At 36.2% G+C, this 25161-nt stretch overlaps 1 protein-coding gene across 17 annotated transcripts in view; it reads right to left on the reverse strand.

Annotated features, from left to right (window-relative positions):
* Pam (peptidylglycine alpha-amidating monooxygenase) overlaps window positions 1–25161 on the reverse strand; it is a 226333-nt gene that overhangs the window by 109692 nt on the left and 91480 nt on the right. For all 17 annotated transcript variants that reach the window (XM_023562264.2, XM_063245522.1, XM_063245517.1 and 14 more), the window contains exon 4: window positions 3581–3638. In XM_023562264.2, the coding sequence (XP_023418032.2) occupies window positions 3581–3638 (58 nt within the window). The remainder of the gene's footprint in view (window positions 1–3580; window positions 3639–25161) is intronic.

The raw sequence follows: 25161 nt of genomic DNA on the forward strand, positions 1-25161 counted from the left end.
TAAAATAACATAAGCATCATTAAGCTCCGTTTTTGTAATGTCAGTCCTGTAACAGTGTCCTATTAATTTCCTGTAGGATCAGATCTATATCCTCCTGCTGGGGTTTTAAAGGTATATATAACATTGTACCAGTTTCCCAGCTCAACACTCTTCCGATGTGGCAATCCCTTATTCCCATCTTTCACTCTCATTAGGCAGCCCTTCTATTATCCACCTGCTAACACTGACTAGGCACTCATTTACTGAGTCTGACCCCTTTCGTCTCACTCAGATGAGCTTTGAGCAGAGAAAGCTGTAGTAATCGTCCCTGGTTGTGAACTAGAAAGTGGTGAGGCTGGTATTTGAGTGCATAATAGTCTGGATCAGAGTTAGCTCTAGCATGACAAGATGTTGTCACTCACACACATACCCAGTGCGTTCCTTTATGTGCTCATACTGTTGACCCCTAGAATATTCTCTGCCATCTCTATGTCCAAACAGGCTGTATTCCTAGGTTCTGATCAAATATTGCCTATCTCCCTCACAAAATTTTCCCAGGTAACAAGGACATCTTTCATCTTTCACAGTTGATCCCTACTGTAAGTAACTTACTAAACTAGCTCAAATGGTTACTGCAGAATGAAAGTTACAAGCTCATGAAAGCTCCATCCGTAAAGGGTAACTACACTACAAACTAATTCAGATCTGGGATTTCTGAATTGGTCATTTTACGAGGAGGAAGCACTTTTTATATTACTGCATAAAACAGTTATATCAATAAGTCTTTGGTAATTACTAGTTCTATGTAACTGAAATCATTTCTACTCTTAGCTTTATAAACCATAATAAAATAGTTCTTCCTGTTTTTCCACCATTTTTGTTAACTGAGAAAAATCTGCAAGTGGATAAGGGTTGCTGTATTGGAAACATGGATATGTGAGTGACCAAAGGATTGAGGACATTCAAGAAATCCTCAGAGACTGTGACAAGATAGATAGCAATAACTTCTGCTTAATGATTATAACCAAGGAAATCAGATTTTATCCACTTGTCAAAGGCCTTGGGTACAGAGCATCTTATTTGTGCTATCAGTAGTAACTCTTTCCAAGTACTTTTTAATTAAAAAACATATGAGCTTCCTTTGTGGGTGCTGAAATATTCTCAATGGTCTCCTAGAGATAGAAACTGTATACTCATGTTGGAGAAAATTCTAGCAAAGGCCAGGGAAAGGACATTCAATCAACTCTTTGGAAGCAGAAAAGTGACAGCGTGATTACATGGGGATGAGGACTTGCACACACGTGCATACATATATCCTTTTATTTACTGTTGTCAAAGCCATAAAATGTGGATAAAAGCGATGTACCTTGCCAGACCTTGGTCTTTATGGTCACGCTACCTGGTGATCCACAGCATGAACAAAATTAGATTGTTCCTGCAATTTTCAAAGTATCCCTCCATCACCTGAACATATACTTTAAGAAAGGGCATGTTTAGAAATATTCAAATATGACTATGCAATTCTGTAATAGAAATTGTTCTACATTCAAAAAAGAAAGCCAAGACAATGAAGAGCAATGAATCATTAGAATAATTTCATCTCTTTCTAAATTCAGTGGCTTCTATCTCATTTCTGCATTGCAATTTGACAGACAAGGACTTGCCATCATTCACTAAGGAAAAGAAACATTTATTTACTGGTCATCCATGTGAGGGAAAGCAAGTGGATGAAGATGACAGTCAAATTTTTTGGCTGAGTGGGCGGCTGTCAGAGCCAATTCCTCTGAGTGTCTGTAAAACACCTTTTAGACAGCACCACACTTCGGTGGTCAAATGCAGATTTTCTCGTTTTTTCAGCCTTTCCAATTCTGTGATTCTTATTAAAACACTAAACAAAAGTGATGCTCTGGAAAAAGTTATGATTTTGTTCAAAACAGCCTAAAAGTATAAGAGCCTGGCCTAAGAAAATGAAGAAACGGTTAGCATGCTGGTTCTAATGCTGTTCTTAAACAAAATAATAGTAATCATAATGCTGTTCTTTATGTGCTGTGAACATTTTGCTTACTGAACACCATAAATACACTTGTACTTTTAGACTTTAAGTTACATGAGAGTAAAAACTTTTATGTTAGGGAGCAGCAACACATTGCAGGATAAATATTCCTAGTCCTCAGAACTCTAGCTCTAAAATCATACACTGTCACCATCCCCCAAATGCAAGCCAGTAACTGTAAACGGAGACCTGCAATATGCTATGACACAGGACCACCATATTTACACAGTGTGCACCGCGCCTTTCTTTTCAAAACAGTAAAAATGGTAGGAATTAAGACATACTTTGAAAAAAGAAGTATGTTAGTAAAGGAAAAACAATCATATAATCCTTTCATGAGTAAATATTATTTTCTCCTCCAATGCCAAATATGTGCATATGAAACTTTAAAAACCTGCTGTTAACATTGTAATCGTGAATTTATATTCTAAATGATACTTGGGTTTCTCAAAGAAATACAATAAGGATTTAAATTCTATTTCTGTCTTTAATATTATTTAATTGAGGACCTGGGGGAGGGGTGCTGTCTTTCCTAATTTTTTTCTTGCCAATTTCCAAATGCTATCCAAAACAAGCAGGCAAAATTCAACTTCTCATGGGGTGATTTTTGTTCTTAGGGATTGACTATTGAGACAGTTCTGTTTAGAGAGCACTGTAATAAACCGATTGTTTGTTGTGATTGCCACCAGTTTGTGGGGGAGGGGAATAGATGCACAATGTTTTGGCTTTGATGGTTGATAATGTGCACTCCTGTGGGGAATGCCTCATGAAAATTCATCCTCAGATTGCCCCTGGGCTATCTGTGGTACACATTCTACAATTCACATAATAGTCATTTCAGACAGCCTACTTGAAGATTAGTTTCAAGGGACCAAAGTACAACTCTCATTACCATTGCTTTCCAAAATCAACATTTTAAACCAGAAAAGTGAAGCAGGAAAATAAAAACCCACATGAATGATTTGCCAATCACATTTCTTCCCTAGACAGTTAAAAAAGTCTGTTACAAAGGATGTTTAAATTAAAACAACCTAGATGCAAGCAGATGGTGCTGTGTTACTTTTCCTCTTATGGAGGTTCCTCCTTTTTCTCCTATTTTCCTTTTCTTCCCTCTTTTTTCCTTCTCTCTGCCCTTTCCTTTCCTCCTTATCCATCTACCTGTTTGACACGTAAGATCTCACATTACCCAATGTTGATTCTAAATGCAGCTGATTTACAGTATGAACCAGAAGGTAAATAAACAGTCTGTTGAGTGGAGCGGAATTAAGTGTTCAGCCCCGGACAGGAAGCCAATATCATACAAATGGGAACACACTGACATACGCATGCAACTCCGGAACCTACTATTACTCATCAACCCCTCCAGACACAGAATGTAACCTTGTCTCTCAGTGGCTGCTTCTAGTTTGTTTCCGCATTAGGCATGATAAATGCATTTTGGAACCTGACACTAAAAGATTAATACACTCATAACCATCAAAGCGAACCTTTTATGGATTTCAAACAGCTGCCACTCCCTCCCACACTCACCACCCAATTAATACTTACTCACGAAGGCTTCCTCATCCACTGGCAAACGCATTGACATGCAGAAGTAAGTATCAGACTGTTAAGGAACAAAAGGTAAAAAAACATCTGGTTAAATTACTGCTAATGAGAATGAATAACAATTAATGCATGGCTTCCATGACTGAAAAAGAAGTATTGGGCCAGTAAAGTGAGGTTGCCTACGGAGATGAGGGGCTGCTTAGAAAGAACATAAGTACCCTAAGTTTTCCTAAGACTCTTCCTTAAACAACATTCAACCCTACCTCTTGAACCAATTTTCATAAAAGACATTTCCAGTACTATCACAGTAAGGGAAAAATTTTGGGTGCTTATATTAAAAATTGTGGAAACACTTAATGCTATGCATTTGATTTGAAAATAGTGAGAGCCAATTTGACCAACTTTACTACTGGTACAGTTAAGTACTTTCCTGAATTACTATATGAGTGTCCCAACTATTAAAGAAATACAGTGAATTAAAGTTGGTCTTAAGTGTAATACAGCATTCTGGCTTACTTTAAAATGTTAATGTAGTACATGAAAAAAATCAGTATTAACTAAAACTATTTTCTTTTCCAGTTATTAGTCCTTTATCCAAGTCATCATTTTTCCACCACCAAATGTAGTAACACCAAGACTTTTTGGTAAGCCAGGCTCAGTGGTGCATGACTGTGGTCTCAGCTATTCGGAAGGCTAAGCCAAGAGAATTACTTGAACCAATGGTTCAAGATTGGCCTCAGTAATATAGCAAGACCCTAGCTCTAAACAAGAATAACAAAAAAGCAAAAGGAAAAATATAAAAAAGAAAAAGAATTCTGAGTGCCCAAAAATTTCAATTTGAGGAAAGTATGCTCTGAGAACTGGTTCTTTAATAGAAACCCACATTCCACAAAGCATGTTCCATGGTTGATAATACGCCCAACATACAGATGAGCTGCATTCACTTAGAAATAAGTGCTTCATAGATTATTACTGCACAGTGCTGGAATTAATAGACTCCTCCAATATAGATAGTCTTCTAATTTCTCTAAATCTACTATTAGCAACTAAAAATTGTTAATATAGCCTAAGTGTTTACTTCTTTGGGAAAAAGGAAGCTTGCATATATAGATGATATAGAATCTTAAAGTTGAAAAATACAAAAATATAACTACATAAATTACTAATTTTGTAGATATTTTTCTCAGTTGTGCAAATTGTTTCATTTCTTAAATGTCTTTATAATTATTTAGATTAAAACATTCTGCCAATAAAGAAACACGCAGAGATATATTGAAGCTTGCACAATTAGGTTAAATCACAGAGAGCCCAAAAGAAATGAATTGTGTATTAAAATCCAAGAAATATACAGGCAAAATAGTACTTAAGAACTTTACAATCATGAATAATACTGCTCGTATTTTTCCAATCTCTAAATTACCAATGTTATAAAACAAACCTAGTTCATTATAAAGTAAAAAATAATGAGCTCAAGATTTTTCTTCTATTTGATCATCCTGAGATACAAGTAATTTAGGACTAACAAATATTTTGTGGCTTCTATAGTTATTGCTGCTACTCTTTTTATTTTTAGCCAATATACTCTAGTATGTGCCAGACATAATTTTCAATGTTATATTTCTATTACGCCATTTAATAACCAAAATAACCATGTATACTAGACAAACATTATTACCTCATTTTAAAGATGATAATATTTATCGGGAACTTATTATGTGCCAACACTTTTCATTTATTCCTCAAAACACCTTCCCATGATTTGGTTCTGTTGGTTTTCACATTTTACAAACTAGGAAAGTGAAGCAAACCAAGACTAAGTAGCTTTGGAAAGGTGTGCTAGCAAATGACCCACTAACTATGCTTCTTTGAGCCATCTTCTCAGCTAGACATCAATATTACCTATAAAACCTTCAAATGATCACTTTAAATTATTTGTGTTCTGTTCCCTCATATGCATACATGTTAAAAGACTTGAGCAAACACTAGCATAGTTTGTAACAGCTCGAGGCTGTGTTCCTCTTGATTCATCATTCCTTAAGGATCCTTCCTATCTGGGACAGTTCAATGCTGCCAGGAAAATTTCTTATCTTCAAACCGAACTCTTAGACACAGGTATAGGCCCCTGAACGCCTGATTTAAGAAGTTAGCTTAGAAAACATAAGCAATCGTTTCTCTGCCCCTTTGAGTTGTAAACTGTCTGCTACGCAAGCTGCCTTCTTGCATTCCCTGTGCTGTACTCTAAACATACTACTGGCCCTTGTCATGAAGACACCGACATTTCTTTCTCCTCTCAACAAATGTGATTAACAAACTCAGATGGTTCAGTTACCTGAGCCAAGCCCTATTCACACTCCTCAGTGGATTTCTCTCAGCACACTCCAGCCTTTAAAATGTCTCCTTTCTTTTGTTTTGGGAAAGTTCAGGGAGGTTCACACAGTGTATGCCTCCCTATTGCAATAGTCACTACTGAATTCAGTCTGTCTTTACCACCCTAACTAACAAGTCAGGCTTGTTTATCTTTGACACGAACAAGTACAGCACCTGGGATGAGAACACAGGCCATGTGACTACTGCACGACAGATCATTCAAAGCAAAGGGACCAAAACGAAAAAAAAAAAAAAATTATCTAAAAGCAAGTTTCAAAACAAAACTTGATGATAAAAATGATAAAAACATGATGAAATGCAAATGAAACCAAAGTTCATTTCAACCTAATCTAACAGTTCTTAGGTTTATTCTATGTTTCACTTTTCTTGTAGAAGTCGGCTTAAGTTGTTTTTGTAATAGGCAAGTTACAGGCCCAAAGAGACATATCAAATATGGCATGCTGGTTCGCCTGATAAAGCAAAACAAACAACTAAGCACAGCTATGATTTTGAATAAAATACAGAATCAAAGAAACTGCTATTGATACTCAGCAATGATCAACACAAAATAATAGAATAACTTAGGACCATCTTTATTTTATTGGTTTACATTCTCAGCTACTAACGCTCCTAAGGGAGGACGCATTTAGTTCATTTTCAGATCTGATAAAGCCAATTGTGGGGGGGGGGTGGTAGGGTAGAGGAGATGAAGACAGGAAGATGAGGAGAAGTTATTGGAAGAAGCTCTGTGAAGAATACCAGAATTCTGTATAATTATTTTGTGACCAAAAGTCTGTATTAGACATCATATCAATGTTGTACCATGCACCTTCATGCTCTGATTTCAGATTATATTTATGCCCCTCCATGTTTTTCCAAGATAACTCAATTCTGTTGGAAGGAAAGAAGGTAAAACTCTTTTTTGTAAAAATGAGCTCATTTAAAAATACACTAGATATCATATCAGTAATTCACCTTTAGTCAAAAGCTCTAAAGACCAAAGTTCAATAGAATAGACATTAGTAAAAGGTAACTTATTCTTTCTGCAACTATGAAGGACACTGGTGATTTTATTCTGGAATATTTTTCTACCATAAGTTGATTTCTAGAATTAAGGTTCAAGCTCAAGATCTACATAAAGAAGATAAGCATGAGTCCTTTGCATGGTTCATCTGCAGAAGCCCAGTCTTAAAGGTACTCAGGGACATGTTCTTTCCACCCCAGGCTGGCTGAATTTGAGGAAGTACTTTTTCGGGGAGCTGCATATAAATGAGCACATTTTAAAAAAACCGTCACTTCATTGTATCCTCATTAAGTACCCTTTGAGTCGACCTAATAGGCACTGCATCTTTTTTTTCTTTTCCAGAAATACAAATTCACAGAAAGATAACTCCACTGATCCATGTAAGGCCACCCAGGTAGTTAGTGTCCTAGTCACTTCAAGTCTATGCTTTCAAGACCATCAGAGATAATGAGCTCGTTCTCTTCTTTTTTCTGAAAAGCACGTTTTAATCTAGTTAAATTGTGATTCTGGCTCATCCTTTAAAATCTTCATGTCTCTGTTCTAAGAGATTAAAGTCTATATTTAAGTAAAATTAAATTTCTTTGTAAGTGTTCGCTTTTTAAAAGAAGATATAATTTGTTGGAAAATAGGTTGGACAATGGCCTTTGACAGACTCTAGTGGTCTGGTTATAGCAGAGGAAAGACAGATTATTTTGGTGACTACAAAATATTATTTCATCAATAAAGGTTAATTTTTATGGGAAGGCAAAAATAAGTGGCTACTTTAAACAGAAATTTTGTGCTACAAAAAGAGATTTTGCTACTCATGATAATCTGTTACTATGACAAACTTCAATCAATGAATCTTTCCTTGAAAGTACAGCCCCCAAAGGCAAAAATGTCAAGAAAAGTTGAAATATATATATATATATATATATATATATATATATATATATATGTTTTGTTTGTTTATTTTGTACTTGGGATTGAACTCAAGATCTTGCACTTGCCAGGAAGGTGCTTACACTGCTGAGCTAAATCCCTGACCCTGAACAATATATTTCTTGAGTAATAAAATCATTTCATCACTAATATGAACATAAACCAGTTTTTTTTCTTTTTTGCACAATGAACACTAAGAAATTTATTTAACAATTCCCTGACTCTTTATTCTTTACCGATCAACAGTATTTTTTAAAAAGCTAAAATGATTTCAGTATATTATCAGAATTTAGTACATGATAACTTGTAAAAGAGAGAACATTTATACAGCTGCTAAGATTCCATCTTAGTTATTTCCCAGGACAATGCTGTCATGCAGGTTATTGCTTAATATTTACAGTTTTAACAAAGCAAAGCTGAAGCTAGAGAACATAAGTAACTTGTTTGCAGTCAAATAAATAAGCTAGAAATTGATGAAATGGAATTTGTGTCCAGTTCTCTAAAGTACTTCACTTTTCCCAAAGAAAAAGTAATTAAGATGTTATTTTTCAAGTTTCTCTAATATTTGAAAAGAAAGTGTTGCAAGTTCTTAGAAATAATTTTAGCTGTTCTTGATAAATGGAATAATGGAACCAAAGATATATGAAATTTTTCAGAAGTGTTAGTCCACAGCCTCTAAATTTTCAGTAGTACCTGAGAATATGTTTTGTGAAACCTATTTGACAAGCTGAAGCGAATTTGACTAGACTCATAGCTATTTAATTTTGTCACTATTTCATTTCTGCAGTTATTTGAACACACACATATATATATACCTCGTCAATGTTTTACCTTAACAGTTTCTGAAGACACAAAAATAGCACTTTTCTGCCTATTATAATAGTCTTTTTCATTTGAACATACTGTCCTAGGCAGGATGTTTCTAGAATTCAATCCAAACCACCCATACAAACTCTCACAATTTTCCATACATCATCATCATGAATCCTCTTTCTCTCTCTCTGTGGGAAGAACACTGTGTCTGAGCTTGTGCCCGGGGACTGTCTGTGAAATACTGCAGATCCTAACTGCTAACATAAGGCTCAGATGTACAAAAAGGGAGACATTCCACGAATCTACCTAGCCATGTCTCCTAATGCTGTCTGCTTTGTCACATCAGCCAAATCTGAATCAAGAGGGAAATGATATTGCTGACGCTTCTTCACTGCTGCTGTTGGGAGCTATCCAAGAAAAGCACATTTATTTTCTGACAAAAAAAGATAGTTTGCGAGAAATGGGGAAAAAAGAAACTAAACAGCTTCTATGATACTCTTTTATTCCCCATTTTAAACCAAGACCTCACATAAAGCCAAGGTGTTCTGTGACACTCTGTTTAAATTATCTGTATTTTAGAAAAAAAGCATTCTTTATTTTGATTTAGTTATTTATGAGACAAAGATGCAGTGGTTTCTATGGAAAAGAAAGGTAATAAAAATCAACTGCTTATTTAAATTAATATGGGACAAGCAAAACCATCTGTATACTATTATACATGAAAACCATTCACATAAAACCAGTAATCTTTGTTTTGGGAAACCAAAAGTGCCATTCAGGTTTTAGTATTGAGTGCTATGGTTTGATCTTCATTGGATAACATTGTTTTATTGTGCAGGCTTAAAGAATCCTTCCAGGTTCCCTTTCTTGAAGAGTGTGCTCAGTGTGGTAATCAAAACTATAAGTACAGATACACAATATGGTTTAGCTTTACCCAAATGTTAACCTACCGCTTTTTAAAAAAATTATTTTTACTAGTAAACATTTGTAGTACATAATGATTACATTCATTATGGGTGAGGTGGTACTTGCACATTACACATCTTCATTCTGTTTATGCACCCTCCCTCCCTTTATCTCTTGGTACCCTTTGCACCAGAAAAAGATTTTTTTCTCCATTTCCTAGGTTTATAGTTGCGGCTATGTGCAAATTCACTGTTCTCCATATAAGGCTACTTTGACATGATTTGGTCTCTGATAAGCTGTTAGTCATCCCTTGTGAAATAACCAGAAATATAAAAGAAAAATTATTGTGGAAGATAATTGAAAGATTGATTTGCTTAATTATGCAATAATTTTACCATATGCACATACCAAAACAACATGTCATCGATCACACACAAACACCCTCTTAAATATATTTAAAAACAGTATGTAAACATCTTCTGGAGGCACAAATGTGATTTTGTGCCTCCGAGTGTGGATAGCATCCTCTGCCCCAGATCACACACTTGTAAAATCCAATTCAGATAAATTGTTAGGGTTCCACGAAGCCTCACATTTTCAAGTGCTCATTCTGGGTTTGCCTATTCTGAGTCCTACAAGAAGTTACACAAAGTCTTAAACTGTGGATAATTCTGTCAGCCTAATACAGGAAGAGCACAGAAAGAGATCTGGCTTCTCTGACAAATGTTCTGATTATGAGAAGAAAAAGGTACTTGGAAAATTATTTTTCAAAGTTTTCTTTTAACAGATCTGAAATGATTAAGTTTAGACTTAATTGAATATGGAATACAGAATGGTAATAACACACTGTTCTGTCTGAGGGTGTCTCCAGAGGAGCTCTGTCTAACAAGTCTGAGTGAACTAGTTGAAGTTATTACCTCAATGTGGGCTTGTACCTAAGAAAAGGCAAATTTACCTGACCCTCCCAGCTGGGTACTGCCTTCTTCTGCTCCTGGACAACGTACCTGATTCTCTGGACTCTGGACTCTAAGGTTTACACCAGTCACTTCTGGATTCTGAGGTCTTTGCAGTCTGAGTCTCTGTACTCACATTCCAGTGCCTCCAACTGGTACTTACTTGTAAATGGCCAGTTAGGAGACTTCTCAGTCTTCATATTTACTTAGGCCATTTCCCTACTAAATCTCCCCTCATAAATCTATATCTGCTTTTTGTTCTCTTTCTCTAAAGAACTCTGATAAATATTAATACATATAAGTTAAGTACATTCCAGAAATAAGTTATTCTTCTGTGATATATGAATAAACACATATATGTATACATATAAATAATATATATGCTTAAAAATTTTTTTCTAGGTGATGCTGGGGACTGAACCCAGGGCCTCATGTATCTTAGGCAAACACTGCCTAGAACTACAGCCCCAGGCCTTTTTATTTTTATTTTATTTTGAGACAAAGTGTCACTAAGCTGCCCAGGGTGGTCCTGCTTTAGCCTCCTGAGTAGCTAGAATTACAGGTGTGTCTCACTATGCCAAGCCATATTTAGGTTATATTAACTCAGTTGTATATGTATGCTTCACTTAATCCGACTATACAAGGAAACAAGAACAAAGAAATATTCAAAAGCACAAAAGATTTTTCTGGAGCATAAAATTCAGGTTTAAAAAATCTCCCTCTCTGAGACCAGAATTCGTTACAGATAAACTTCCTTAAACTGTCACTTTTGTATGTAGTCTATTTTAATTTTCTTTCCCTGTTGTCTTTTGTTTACTATAAAATTGCATGCACACAGAATCTATAAGAACTGGTCATAGTGGAGACTTTATGTTAAAATGTCCTGAACAATTCTTCACTCTTGTCCTTAACACTAAGCTAAGTTCCATTTTCACCAATTTTGAAGACAGTTATTCCAACACAGAACATACTCTTCTTGTAACAGTGTCTGTCAAACATCCTCTGCATTTCGAATAATGTCTGGCACCTACTGGAACCTCTATAAATATTTGTTGAATTTTTCAGGTATCTACTTCCTTTGGTAGCAACAAATTCTCTGCTTAAGAAAAGCTGAACTGAAACCTGCCTAATTAGGGTTTTATACAGCATCACTTTTTCAGATGAATTTTATCCTTCAGTTGATTCATCCCAGAATCTCATTTGCATTTTTAAACTATAATCACACTGTGGCTGATGATGACAAGCTTCTCAATGCCAAGAAGCTCAAATGGAAGCAACTTTCCTGGCAAGGGCCCTTCTCTGGGAATCACAAATCTGAATGAGCAAATGATGAAGGAAAAAAAAATATTTTGGTGAGAGAACAGCTGTCTTAGAGCTTTTGCACACTTTTTCTTATGAGGAAACAAAAAGGAACCTACCAATAAAAGCATGTAATTAGCTGCCTGTGAGACACCTCCATGGTGATACCGTTAGAATCCCCTATGGCTGCCTGATTACAGGGTGGGTGGAGGTGGGGGTGGTGGAGCACAATTATGCAAAGGGAACTGTACTTCTAAACAAGGATTGCCGATGACCTACAGCATTCGCCTTCACCATCTTTGCATTAGTGGTCAGTGCTTTTCATCAAGGTTCCCTGAATAAAGAAGCAGTGAATTTTCTGAATATTGTGCTACCCCTGACCATTCACACCCACGTCTCTCTCCTCTAGCACACATGAACTGTGCTTATCAAACCTGCAGGGGAAGGCTCCAACCTGGGAATCCAGTTTCCACACTAAATGATGGAACAGCACAGCATCATAGAAAAGACCTTTCTGCTGGGAAGGCTTTATAAGTGACTTCATTACTTAAGTAATAAAATGGATTACCGCAAAATGAAGTGACCATCTCAATTTCTGCTTCTTTGAGGCTGGTGTTAATACTTCATCTTACTGTTGTCTTCTCCTTAACACTTGCCTATCTTTAAATTCTTTTAAGTATATGTGTAGAAAAGCCTTCTCCCACCCATGTATTCATTCAGCTAGCAAACATAAACACTAAGAAGCTCCAAGAAGCCAGAAAATGTGTGAATTCATAAAACTTTGATCAAAAATGCATCTACAGTGGTGGCTCAGTTCACAATTCCTTTCTCTCCACAATTCTGATTGTAAACCGAAGTGGACAAGAACTGGGATCAAAGTCTCCTTAGGGTCAATATTAAGCCTAACCTTAAATTGAATTTGTAGTCTTTGCCCTCAAAAAACTTACAATTGACTAGTTTAGAAGAGAAATAGTTATAGTCACACAAATAAATGTCAAAACTTTACTGTTTTAAATGTTACTTGAGAAAGGTACAGGTTGTTATAAAAACTAAAAATAGATGGAAAATTATCCAGAGGAAGAATTGGCAATATTTTAACATAAGAAATACTATTTTCACATGCTCAGTAATTGGAAAAACTTGATGTGATTAAGAATTGTACATATAGGCAAAATAAAAACATGTTTTAAACTGGACTGGAAAAGTACACATGGTACATAATGTTCTTAATAACCCGTATTAAAGACTTTGCTGTATTTTTTTTTATGTTTTGCTTGACAGCAACACAAAACCACTAAAACTTTTTTTGTAGGGAACTGGTATCATAAGCAGAATTCTATGCTAAGGTTAAGAAAGGGGCCATGATTACTGCGTGCTCGGAAAGGTAATGACAGCAGCTTGACAACAAGTGATGAGGGTATGGAAAAAAAGAAGACAGTCTTGATACTTCTAAAAAATCAAAACAGGCATGAATGGATGTCAATGGGAGTTAGGGAGACAGAGACCAGGATGATTTCCTAGGGTTTGGGTTGCATAACTTAATGCTCCTGTGGTATTATTGATATCACTCATTCAGAAGTAAAACAAAACAAGACCATCTTGAAGAAGATAATGAATGTGGCTTTAGCCTTGCTGAATTTGAAGAGCTTCTGGAAAAGTGAACATGTAAATGAATGATTGTCTTGAAATCAGAAGAGAAGTTTGGCTTGTAAATTGAGATAATATGAAAGTTGGACAGCAATTGGGCAGTGGGTATAGAGGGGCTGCTTAGTGAGAAGAGAGCAAAGAAAAAAACACCTTGGACTTGGAGAGAAAAACAAGATGTCTCACATCAATGAAAGCCAATGTATGAGAACATTTTAAGGAGGCAGTAAGTGACAATGTCAGTAAGTTAAGAGTGTCCTCATGGGCCCAGCTACAAAGTAATATTAATGTTTGGGCATCTACTTTTAACTAATATCCCTAACTTATTTTAAAGAACACAGTTCTCTCTTCTGGATTCTCCTCTAAGGACTGCAGCTGTGGGCACCCTCTTCACAAGAGTCAGAATCTTCTCAGGGACCCGAAACACTCCAGCTACGTTCACTGTCCCTACCCTTTTTTTTTTTTTTTTCACTGTCGCCAGCCTCTCTGGCAATGTCACCTACACTGCTGCCATGACAAAAATGCCTATAGCAATAATATATAGCAGTTATCACAAAGTTTCCCATCATCTCTTTCAGTGATGGCCACAGGGCTAGAGGTGATTTGGGAAACAGCAAAGAAAGAACATCAAAGAGAAGAGGACAGGAGAAGAGAGGAGGGGAGGGTAGAGGAGGGGACATAATGACAGCAAGAAAAATCAAATACAATTTTAGAAGCCTGAAGATGGAAAGGTCAATATGGTAATTAAAAACTTCCAAATAGTCAAAATAAAATGATGTATGGAAAGTTGAACAAATAATAGTGTTATGTAAGCTTTCACAGAGTATATTGCCATAAATCAGTGACTCTCAATGGATATTTGTTGATTTTCAACTCAGGAAACTATTTCTGTTCCACAGATAATGGTGTCAACACAAATTCAGAAACTTGAACACCTGCTTTACCCTCAACGTGTGCTAACTTTTTATAATGCATTAAAAATCAATGAAGCAACACACTACAAAAGCAAATACTTCAAATAGAAGAGCAAGCAAATAGTAAATATCACAAGATTAAAATAAGCATCCTGAAGTAACAATCCAATGTATTTTAGTGTATTTGTATAAGTGTTACAGCTGTGGGCAATGCTTTGGGTCTTTGCACAATACATATTTGTAAGGAGACTAATACTGTTGTTCTCACATTCGACAGGCACTTCCAATAGTCACTGCTACATTTCCAAGGAAGGGGGCAAGGAACAAAGATGACATAGAGGAAGATCTTTCCAGAGAGAAGAGGAAAGCAACAAACAAGATGTTAATTCTACAATCACATTTGTTAGAGCTGATGCCAAATAAGGGAACAGAGCCCAGGACATCCATTCACTTGATATTACTTCTCTGGTCTAAGGCTGTTTATATAAGGCCATGCAAAAACATACCCAGATACTATATTGACAATAAAAAAGGAAGAAAAAAAATAGTTTAATAAGAGTTAAGCTGACTGCCAACCACAAGTGAGTGGACTTTCATTAACTGATAAACAATCTTTATTAGTCTTCTTCCCTTGATATCCACGGGTCAGAGCTTAAGATTCTAAATCGATTAGTTTTAGAAGTAAACTAGTAATTTTCTTTGCATATTTGAAGGATAGTGTGTAAGTTCTAAATCTGCTACATATATGTGAAGAAAAGTTGCAAATGAATACTGGGTATGTGGTTTGCAATTTTACTTGTTAGGCACAGACAGCTGATATCAGCATAATATACCATTGCCTGATAGATTTCCTATGGAGACAAATACATAAAATATGCAAACAATGTGTTAAAGCTCAAATAAACGTGCACCATGGCAAATCTTAGTAGAATCTTCAACTGGAAGGATGATTTTATGCAATCTCTCACATAAAATTGACACGATCATTTCAAAAGAAACAAAAATGGCACTGCCCTGTGAGGGCTATGAAAATGTTTATCAAAAATGGTTCTTTTGTCCTTAGATTATATGAGTATACAACCATCACAAAGAGCAGACTAAGTAAAATACTGTATCCCAATTGATACGTAAGTCCAAGAAAATGTCTCATCATCAGAATGCATATAGCTACACAACGCAGAAGACCAACTCAAAATTTTCTTAAAATAACAAGTGATATGGTCACTCCCAGCAGAAATCCAGACATAAGACAGCGACAGGAATGATTAACGCATTCAGAAACCATCAGTGTCAGCAAGTAATCAGGTCCTTTCCTTCTTTCAGCTTGGTCATATTCAACCCACTGCCTTGATTGCTAGGATTTGATCCTCATGATAACATGGTGGTTGCAGTATTTCCACATAGCACCACCACGCAGTGGTATTTCCACATGCAAGCAAAAGGAGAGTCTCTTTCTTAAGGACCTTTTCATATAAAGACAGTTACCCAGAAGTACTTCAGCCCCAGGAGACTCCCACATATTTAAATGAGCAGAATTTTATTATGTGCCCATCTCTAACCCAGTCATTAGCAAAGCAAAAGGAATGGCCCTGCTTTACCTTGTCTAACCAAGATTAAGTTTCTGGGCTAAGAAACAAAAGTAGAGCAAAATTGAGCCAGAAAAAAGACGTCTGTACATCAGGCAACAACTAGGGCCTGACGGGACATTTGTGAAACTAGAGCCATAATCATCGTAATTCTAGTTTAGCCGTATAATCATTGGGTAACTGAGCCCATTTCATCATCTTCACCTGGAATATTTAGGATTTTGAAACCCTTGGTTTCTTATCTAGTAAAATAAGAGTTAATTAGCTATATTCATTTAACCTCTTTTGCTGCATCTCAATCAGTGGACAAAATATACTATACTATGCTATGCTATGCTATGCTATGCTATGCTTTACTAAACTGAGCTAAACTAAACTAAACTAAACTGGGAAAAGAAAAGATAAAATGCTATCACAGTTCAGTAAGCCTGATGATCCAAAGAGGGATAAAAGACGGAAACAAAACTCACCCCTAAGTTAATATAAAGCGATTGTGTCTCCTGAAAAATATTTCTTTCCTTCTGAACAAGTGGTGCAACACTCATGCAGTACTTGTGTTTAATTATATATTTAACTGCATATGATGGAGGGTGTAGTCATCCTGTCTCTTCCCACGTCCCTCCTAGTGACTCTGTAACTTACTTATTTTGCTTACACTTCTGCCTCATAAAGGAAACATTTCAACAGATTTGTGTATCTTGCCTTCAACTTTTAAGAAAAACTACAAAATCAAATATAAAAATATTCTTTGGAATGTTTCTGAGTTTTTTTTTTTTTTTTGCACATAATAAACATCTCTATTTTAGTATTACGCAGTACAAAAAAAAGCTTCTTTTTTTGCTGGTCTGTCTCTTGCTACTGGACTGTATTTTAAGGGTTCAAGTCTTAATTTATGCTTCTTTGTGTTTACAAAGACTACCTGGCAAAGAAACTGGATACAAAGTGAATGTTGGTTGAATTTGCTGAATTTCGTTATATACATGACTAATAACCTTTCATAATGGGCCTGTTCCTGCAAAAGTAGTTCCCAGGGTTGAGTCATGTTTTCCTTTATGCATATTATTTATGCTTTTCTTTTTAAGTAAAAGGCTACAAAACCAAATTTATCTCATTGTAATTTTCCAACTTCTATTCAAATATAATGTTAAAAATACAAGACAAGGAAATGCTTTAGATTGTCTTCTAAACTCCCAAGGGTGGATATTTGTCATACAGCGAATGGAATTATTATTATAATGAACCAAATATCTATAGAAACTGTTAATGCTCAGTTGCCAGATATATTTTTAATTGTCATTGGCTCATTTTATTATTATAAACATAAATACTGAATTTTAGTACAAACCACCTTGGAAAATTCCTAATATTAGAACAAAGAAAGTAAATTCAATGCATACTATTTGAGTATAATTTTTTATGTTTTCTCAAGCTTACACACATAAGCATAAACCTAAAGCACAAATAAAATAAAAATAAATGATCCTAAGTTGTCATCATGATTATCAGTGGCTCTTAGCAGGTGTTATAAGAAAATTTGCAGCCTTGCAGGATGGTCCAAGCTATAATTTCAGCTTCTTGGGTGCCTGAAGTGGGAGGAAAGTTTGATTCCAGAGTTGCAGACCACCCTGGGCGACAAAAAAAGATCCCCTGTCTCAAACAACAACAACAACAACACCCACAACAAGCAAACCAAATAAAAAGCAATGAACAAAAGTTCCAGTGACAACAACAAAAAGAAAACGTGACCTCTTGCACTGAGTTGTTATACAATGTAAGTTGTAAAAATAATATAAACTGTACTTACGAGGCAATTGACAGTTACGAAATGTTAAGGATTATTAAGCAACGCTAACATCAGAAAAGACACATAATAGTTTATGAAGGAAAGTTTCTCTGTATAAAACTACTTCCACTGACAAATTCAGGAAGAATGATGAAACTGTAAGAGTCACCATGCACAACTTCTAATGAACTTTGGCACTAAATAATCATCTATGGCTGTTAACCAATAATTAAACACTGACAGGAAACATCACACATAATAGACTAATCAACTCCAAATTAAAAACAAATCAAAGAGTAAAATAAAAGACAATAAGATTTGGGATGATATCTCTTTGAGGATATAAAAAGAATTGAGATGCGTCACGTACATGTACCAACCACCCACAATGAACTTACACACTGTGTAATGCAAATGTACAGAAGAAAAATTTAATGAGCAATGTTAACATCACAAAAGATACATAAGCAGATCTGGTGTACCTCCTGTTGATAGTATGCATTACCACCTATAAAATATTCTCATAAACAACTCTGTTTTATTGTGACTCTGGATGTGGCAGAGGGATATGCTGGATGACATGATGCTGGTGCAATCAGCCAAACCTTCAATGCAGAACACGCTCTCAGACAAATATGCTACTTTCTTTCCAAGCATAGTACAAGAAAAAAGAAAAGCGAGAGCTCCTTAAAATTATCCAGAGAAATTCAAAAAGATTTTCCATGTAGACGACACTTAGATCCTGCTGAAAACTAACATTTAAAAAAACAAAAGTTGTCCAGAAGGCTGGGTGGTCTAAGGTACCAGATTAAGGGTGTACACCTTGCCAAGGGCATCCTGGTCTCTGCAAGGAGGAGTGGGTTCAAATCCTACTTTTGAAACAGTCGTGGACTGCCATGGTATCACAAGTCTATAATCCCAGCACTCAGGAGGCTGAGGCAAGGATGATTGCCATGAGTTTTATTCCAGCCTGAGTTACACAATGAGTTCAAGGCTGGCCTGAGCTACACAGTGAAACTTTGTCTCAAAAACAAACAAACAAAAATAGAAAAATCTGACACTGACTATATATTTGATGGTATTATGGTAATAAAGTGACTGGTGGATATATTTTAAAGCAAGGCATATGTCTTTCAAAAAAATATACTAAAGTATTATGAAGAGACCTGCATCTCAAAAAATAAAAAAATAAAAAACACAGCTAATTTATAGCAGATGCCTCAAAATAATTCAGTATATTGCGGGATAAAATAGAGGAACATAGATGATAAAATAAAATTGACCATGAGTTGACAGTCATTGTTGGTGTGTGTGGGTTCACTCTAAAAGCCTCCCAATTCTATATATATTAGAGGTTTTCCACTAAAAATGTAAAATATAAAAATAAAGAGCTTGTCTCTAAGAATCTCAGCTACCAACCAATCAATCCAACTAACAACGAACTCAGTAATAAAGTGATATGAGCTGAGAACACAGAAAGCGGACTTGGTCTCAAACAGAACATGCTCAGGGTGAGGTAAGAGGGCCATTTGATTATGCAGAAAGTGAGAGACACAAGACAGGTGAAGAAGAGGATGACATTCATTTTACAGCTTGTATATACATCAGTTAATACACTTCACAAATCCTACTGTCATTATATTGTGAATCGCACTACATATTACATAGCACCATTTCTATAACAAATTATTAACTTGCTTTTCTTAATATTTAAACAATTCAATCAAACTTCATTTAGAAAACATGAGGCTCACTGTGGACAAAGGAATTCAGGACATCGATTGGGCTAGGTTAAATGTACCTGTGAGCTGTTAAAATGTCCCAAGGATTTATGCAGCAGTGTGCTCTTGCTATGCAAAGACCTGGAAACAAGCAGCAGAATGTGCACAAACCTGACACTGTACAGCCGTAGAAGACAGTGAGAATTGCAGCAAGGGAGAGAAACCTGTCAACATGCTGCCCAACCGGAAAGGAGCCAAGAAAACACAGAGTCTGACCTTCGTCTCCTCCTGCTCCCCAGTGTCCTGCCAAGGTCTCAGACAAAGCCAGCTGGAGCCAGAGAGCAGGACAGCACACTGAGGTGCCCATCAAGGTCAGCCTCCTGAAGCGCAGAATAAGCCAGAGAAGAAGCCAATGGACAGAATAGTGGGGAATACTCAGCATATAAACGACATCCCTTCTTTTGTATTTCTGCTCTGATGCTTTTTTGTTTCTCTCTCTCTCTCTCTCTCTCTCTCTGTCTGTCTCTCTGTCTCTCTCTCTCTCTGTCTCTCTCTCTCTCTCTGTCTCTCTCTCTCTCTTGCTCTCTCTCTCTCTCTCTCCCTCTCTCTCTTTTTGGTACTTGGGATTGAATTCAAGACCTCGCACTTGCCCAGCAGGTGCCTGCACTGCTAAGCTAAATCCCCGGCCCCTGATGCTTCTTAATATTTAAAAATTATAAAATGGAAGCCTCAAAACCAAAAGGAAGTGACCAGGATTTCTCTCAGGTTCTAAGGAACTCTCAGTAAAGGAGCAAGGTTTCTGTACAGGAAGGAATATATTTAAATAAACAGGGTAAAAAGAAAAACACTCTGACTTGAAAAATTAGTGTAAAGAAAAGCCTGGGTTAAAAATTTGGTGGCGGGAGATACAGCATGGTAAGTGGATTAATGTAGCCATAGATATTACTTTAGAAAGTTCTGATGGAAGTTGGATAGACTGAAAAAAAAAACAGATATCGAAGGTCTTGGAGTTGGAGGAAATTTACATTTGAATTGGGAATGGTTGTTAATCAGATAAGAAAATTTTAAACCAGGTTTGGTGATCCCAGCACTTGGAGTTTGAGGGAGGAGGATTACTATGAGTTCAAGGCCAGTTTGGGCTACATAGTGAGTTTAAGGTCAGCCTCCACTACATAATGAGACCCTGTCTAAAACAAACAAAACAAAACACAGATAAGAGATTTTTGATTTGATTCAAATTAGAAGTTAGCTCTGTTTATATGTGATGGCAATCCATGATGAGTGACCACGGTCTTGGGGATGAAACCACACATGCATTCTGTTAGGAAAACAACCTTGGTAAGGGAAGAGCAATGAAAATTGCTCCTGAGAACAGACTAGGAGGTATTAGCTGTTTAAGTCAGATTTCTGTCAGTGTAACGTAATTGTTATGCTCTATGCTTATTGCCCTAGTAACCATGTACCTGGAGTGCCAACCATATTATTATAAATTTGTTATAAATTAACTGACCGCGGCATCATGCTGTTCTGTAATGCGTCGTCCCCTGCCACGCCCCCCCCACCTTAGTAACCTGTGTGCTATGTCAACCTTTGTTCCCCCTTGTAAGAGACAAATGATGTTGTGTCAACCATTGTTCCCTTTATGAGAGACAAATGTTCCTGGAATTGACAGACCAAGGGCTACGAATTGGCTAACCACCCATTGTGAAATGCCTCTTACCTCAAAAAGGGGAACAAAGGCCCACCTTGTTTCTGTTTCTCATTACTATGTACTTAATGATCAATGAGCTAATCGTAAATGAACTATAAAAATCAGTCAAAATTCTAACTCAGTTGCACAGCTTTGCAAATTCCATCTGCACTGTGTCACTGGGCCAGCTAAAATAAAAGCGTTTCCTCCTAAAAACGACGTCGTTCTGCCCCATCTTTTCCATCTCAGGGGTATTGCCCCATTTTTCGTCTCAGGGGCCTTTTTGGGGAAGTACAACAATAATACCTGAGATAATCAATTTATAAAGAGAAACGGTTTATTTTAGTTTATGGTTACAGAAGTTTCAGTCTATGGCTGCCAAGTTACATTAGTTTGGGCCTATGGCAGCACAGTACATCATGGCAGGAGCACATGGCAATGGAGAATGTTCTGTTCATGGTACAAGGAAGCAAAAAAATATAAGAGGATGAGGTACCAAAGTCCACTTCAAGAGCATGCTCCAGTGACATAAGTCCCTTCTACTAGGTACTTCCCATATCCCACTACTTCCCCAAAATATCATCATCAGAGGACTAAACCTTCAACATTCAAGATCTAAACTGCAATACTACCAATCTGGGTTAAGTCTTTTACAGGCTAAAAGCAATGGAAACTTGCCTCTTCATCCAGCCGTATGTCTGTCTATCCCAGATATGTAGACTGAGTCTACTATTACCTCATACAATGTATGAGTGAAACCAAAAGTGTTTCCTATCCTCATAGACTGTAGTCTGCTGAGGAAATAGGAGCATGAGATAGTTAATAAATGTAAAATGCAACAAGGAAGTGATCCCCACCTGGAAACCATAACATTTGCATTGTTTTGCTGGGTTGGGTTTTATTCTCTTTTGTTTTGTTTGATTATGTTAAATGTGATCACATGAGCAGCTATTTAAAAGACATATTATGATAGCCATTTTGGATTTACTATTAGCTTATTTTGAAGTCCTTTACTGCATTCAATGTTTTGTTTTTATTTTTTCTACTGTGTTCTGCTCTGTTTAATTTTTCTATGTCCAAAGGTATTTGCAGCTATTTTGAAGACAACAAAAGGCATTATGGTAACTCTTGCTGATTTTGTAAGGTTTTGAAGTCCTGTATCACTTATACTAGTTTATTTTGCTTGGCTTTATTCTGTTTTATTTTCCCTTGGTTTTATTCTGCTTAAAATAAAATTCAAAAAATGTAAAATTCAGCTAAGAAAGTTGCTCTTAAAAAGAGATACCATGTGCTATGACAACAGAGAGCCCTCAGAGGAGGAAACGGAAGAGGCAGAGGGAACAGGAGGTGGTTAGGCAAAGCTCCTCTTAGCGACTAAGGCCAAGATCTCAAACATTAGACGATTAGAAAGGTAAACAGGATGGCTTCGGACCTAGTATTTGAGAGACTGAGGGGATTGTGTAAACCAAGGGCTTTGTGACCATCCTAGCTAACAGCATGGCCCTCTCTCAAAATAAAACAAACAAAACAGAAAGCAGGGAGAGAAGACCAATTACAGCAGAACAGAGCATGAACCAAGACTGTTGAGAGATAATACACGGGACTGAAAGAAATTAATGCAGCTGAAAGAGAGGAAAAGGGACCAATTTTATGACATTTCAAAAATGACATAAAAAAAATTCCAGATACCTAAAATTCAAACCATTAAGAATATAAAGTCTAATATGGCTCCAACATTTTAACCAAGGAAATGAGGTATTTACTAAATTATAAATTTGTTGAAGTCTAACCCCTTAATCTGTTTTGCTAATAGGCTCTGGGTCATGACCAAAGAACACAACTAATAAATAACCATTTTTAACAAATTATCTGGCAATGTCTCCTAAGCATCAAGAACTTTGTAAATGACTGGAATAAAGTCCTAATCAGACAGATAATGTTTACTGCACTTAACCATAGATCATCAGCCTGTTTGCTTTCTTTTGTATGTACCAAAGAGTTAAGTAAACATCTATAGGTCCTAGGAAGATCTACTAATCAACAAATATTCACTAAGTATCTTCCTTGTGTAAGATACAATATGAAATAATTTACATTCAATATGTTTTCTGAGGGCAGATGGCTTTTTAAAATGCAGTTTGTTCAGTATGAACCCACACTGACAAAATATACATAGAGATGAATAAGATGCATCCACTGGGTTCACAGGCTATCAGTGAGTGACAATATAATAATCTATTAGAGTGGTACAAATTACGTTGGCACTTATGTGGGTCTGAAGGAGTTAGGTGGGTTAGAGGAAAAACACATATTCAATAACAATAAATAGGGAATGATTTCAACAGGTGATGCTACAGGGCAGAAAGATAAACAAGCAGAAAAAAATCACAAGTTTCAAACACATCTACTTTCAGAAATAATAAATAGGCTGAGTATTGTAGGAAATGAGGAATTTAGGAAAGAACAAGCAGGGAATTTTGAAAAGTAGCATAGATGGAGGCTATATGGAAGGTAAATTGAATGCAGATTATAGAACAGGGATATATTTGGAAAGAATGAGGGGTCACTGAACATTTCTGAGTAGGAGACTAATATTATTTGGGCCGACTAAGAAAATTACCATTGATTGAAAAACATACTAATTTAATGATTAAAAGCAGAGATTCTGGAGTTAGAATGCCTTAGTTAGAATCCAGACTCCTCCACAAGAGCTACTTGACATAAAAAGGAAAAAACTAAGTCCAATGTCACAGATGAATCACAAAAGTATTATATACAGCTGTCATTACATGTGCACATAATGTAAATCCAGCCAAACTACAGGGACAGAAGGATTAGCAAGGAGACAAGGGTTACAGAGGAGAGGTGAGAATGAGGGCAGAGCACCAGGGAAGCTGGGGTGATGGAAACGTCCCCTGTTATGCCACGGTGGTCATGACCAACTGTAAAAATTTGTTCAGCCTGTATGCTTAAGATTTATGAGTTTTATTTTGAAGTAATTCTACCTCAATATGCTGATAAACATGAAGGAAAAGATCATTCAAAAGTACAGCAGTAAGAAGCAGTTGAAATAAAATACGTTAGGAGCATGGCTTTGGAGACTCGGCTTACAATTTAGGGTTCATAGAGAGACACTAGTTATATTGTGGGGTGGAGGAGATATTCTCAGTATGAAGAGAATTCCTTTTCATTTAAAAATACATTCAACTAATCCCTATTGAGCACTAAGCATATTTTTAATATCCAGAGATATAACAGTTAACACAATAGACAAGATTTCCTCTAAAGAAACTTAAAATCATTTAAATTGGCAAATAAAATTGTACACATTTATCATCGACAACATGTTGTTTTGAAATATGTCTATGTTCTGGAATAATTAAATATAACTAATTAACAAGTGCATTACCTTAGTTATTACTTTTACGATGAGAATATGCGTAGAAAACATATTCTTTCTTTTAATTGGGGATGGGGACCTCACTATGCACTCCAAGCTGTTCTCAAACTCATAAGCCAGATTAGCCTTCAATTTAGGATCCTCCTGCCTCAGCCTCTTGGGTTCTGGGATTACAGGTGTGTACCACCACATCCGGATATAAAAAACATGTTCTTAACAGTGTATTTAACAATGTATCTCAAGAAAAATAGAAATACAAACATTTTAATGGAGATGTGTATCTGGCTTGATGAATACTCCTCAAACAGTCTTCAGACTGCTCTCCTTTTCCCCAACAGAATTGCTTTAAAATGACCAGTTAGCACGGTCATTGTATTCATGGCAGAATCAGTGACTGACATTTAAATATTTAAAATGGGAATAATGACAGGACAATATTATTTGATAAAAACTTGTGGAGGGAATGAGAAATAGTCTGGCAGGCTGATACCCAAAAAAAGTGTGAAAATCATTTGAGTCTTACATTTCAACCGTTCAGCAAAATTCTTTTAAAACTTATT

Source organism: Cavia porcellus, unplaced genomic scaffold (genome assembly GCF_034190915.1).
Source record: "Cavia porcellus strain 051 isolate PalLab524CR breed Dunkin Hartley unplaced genomic scaffold, mCavPor4.1 scaffold_2, whole genome shotgun sequence".
Classification (NCBI taxonomy): Eukaryota; Metazoa; Chordata; class Mammalia; order Rodentia; family Caviidae; genus Cavia; species Cavia porcellus.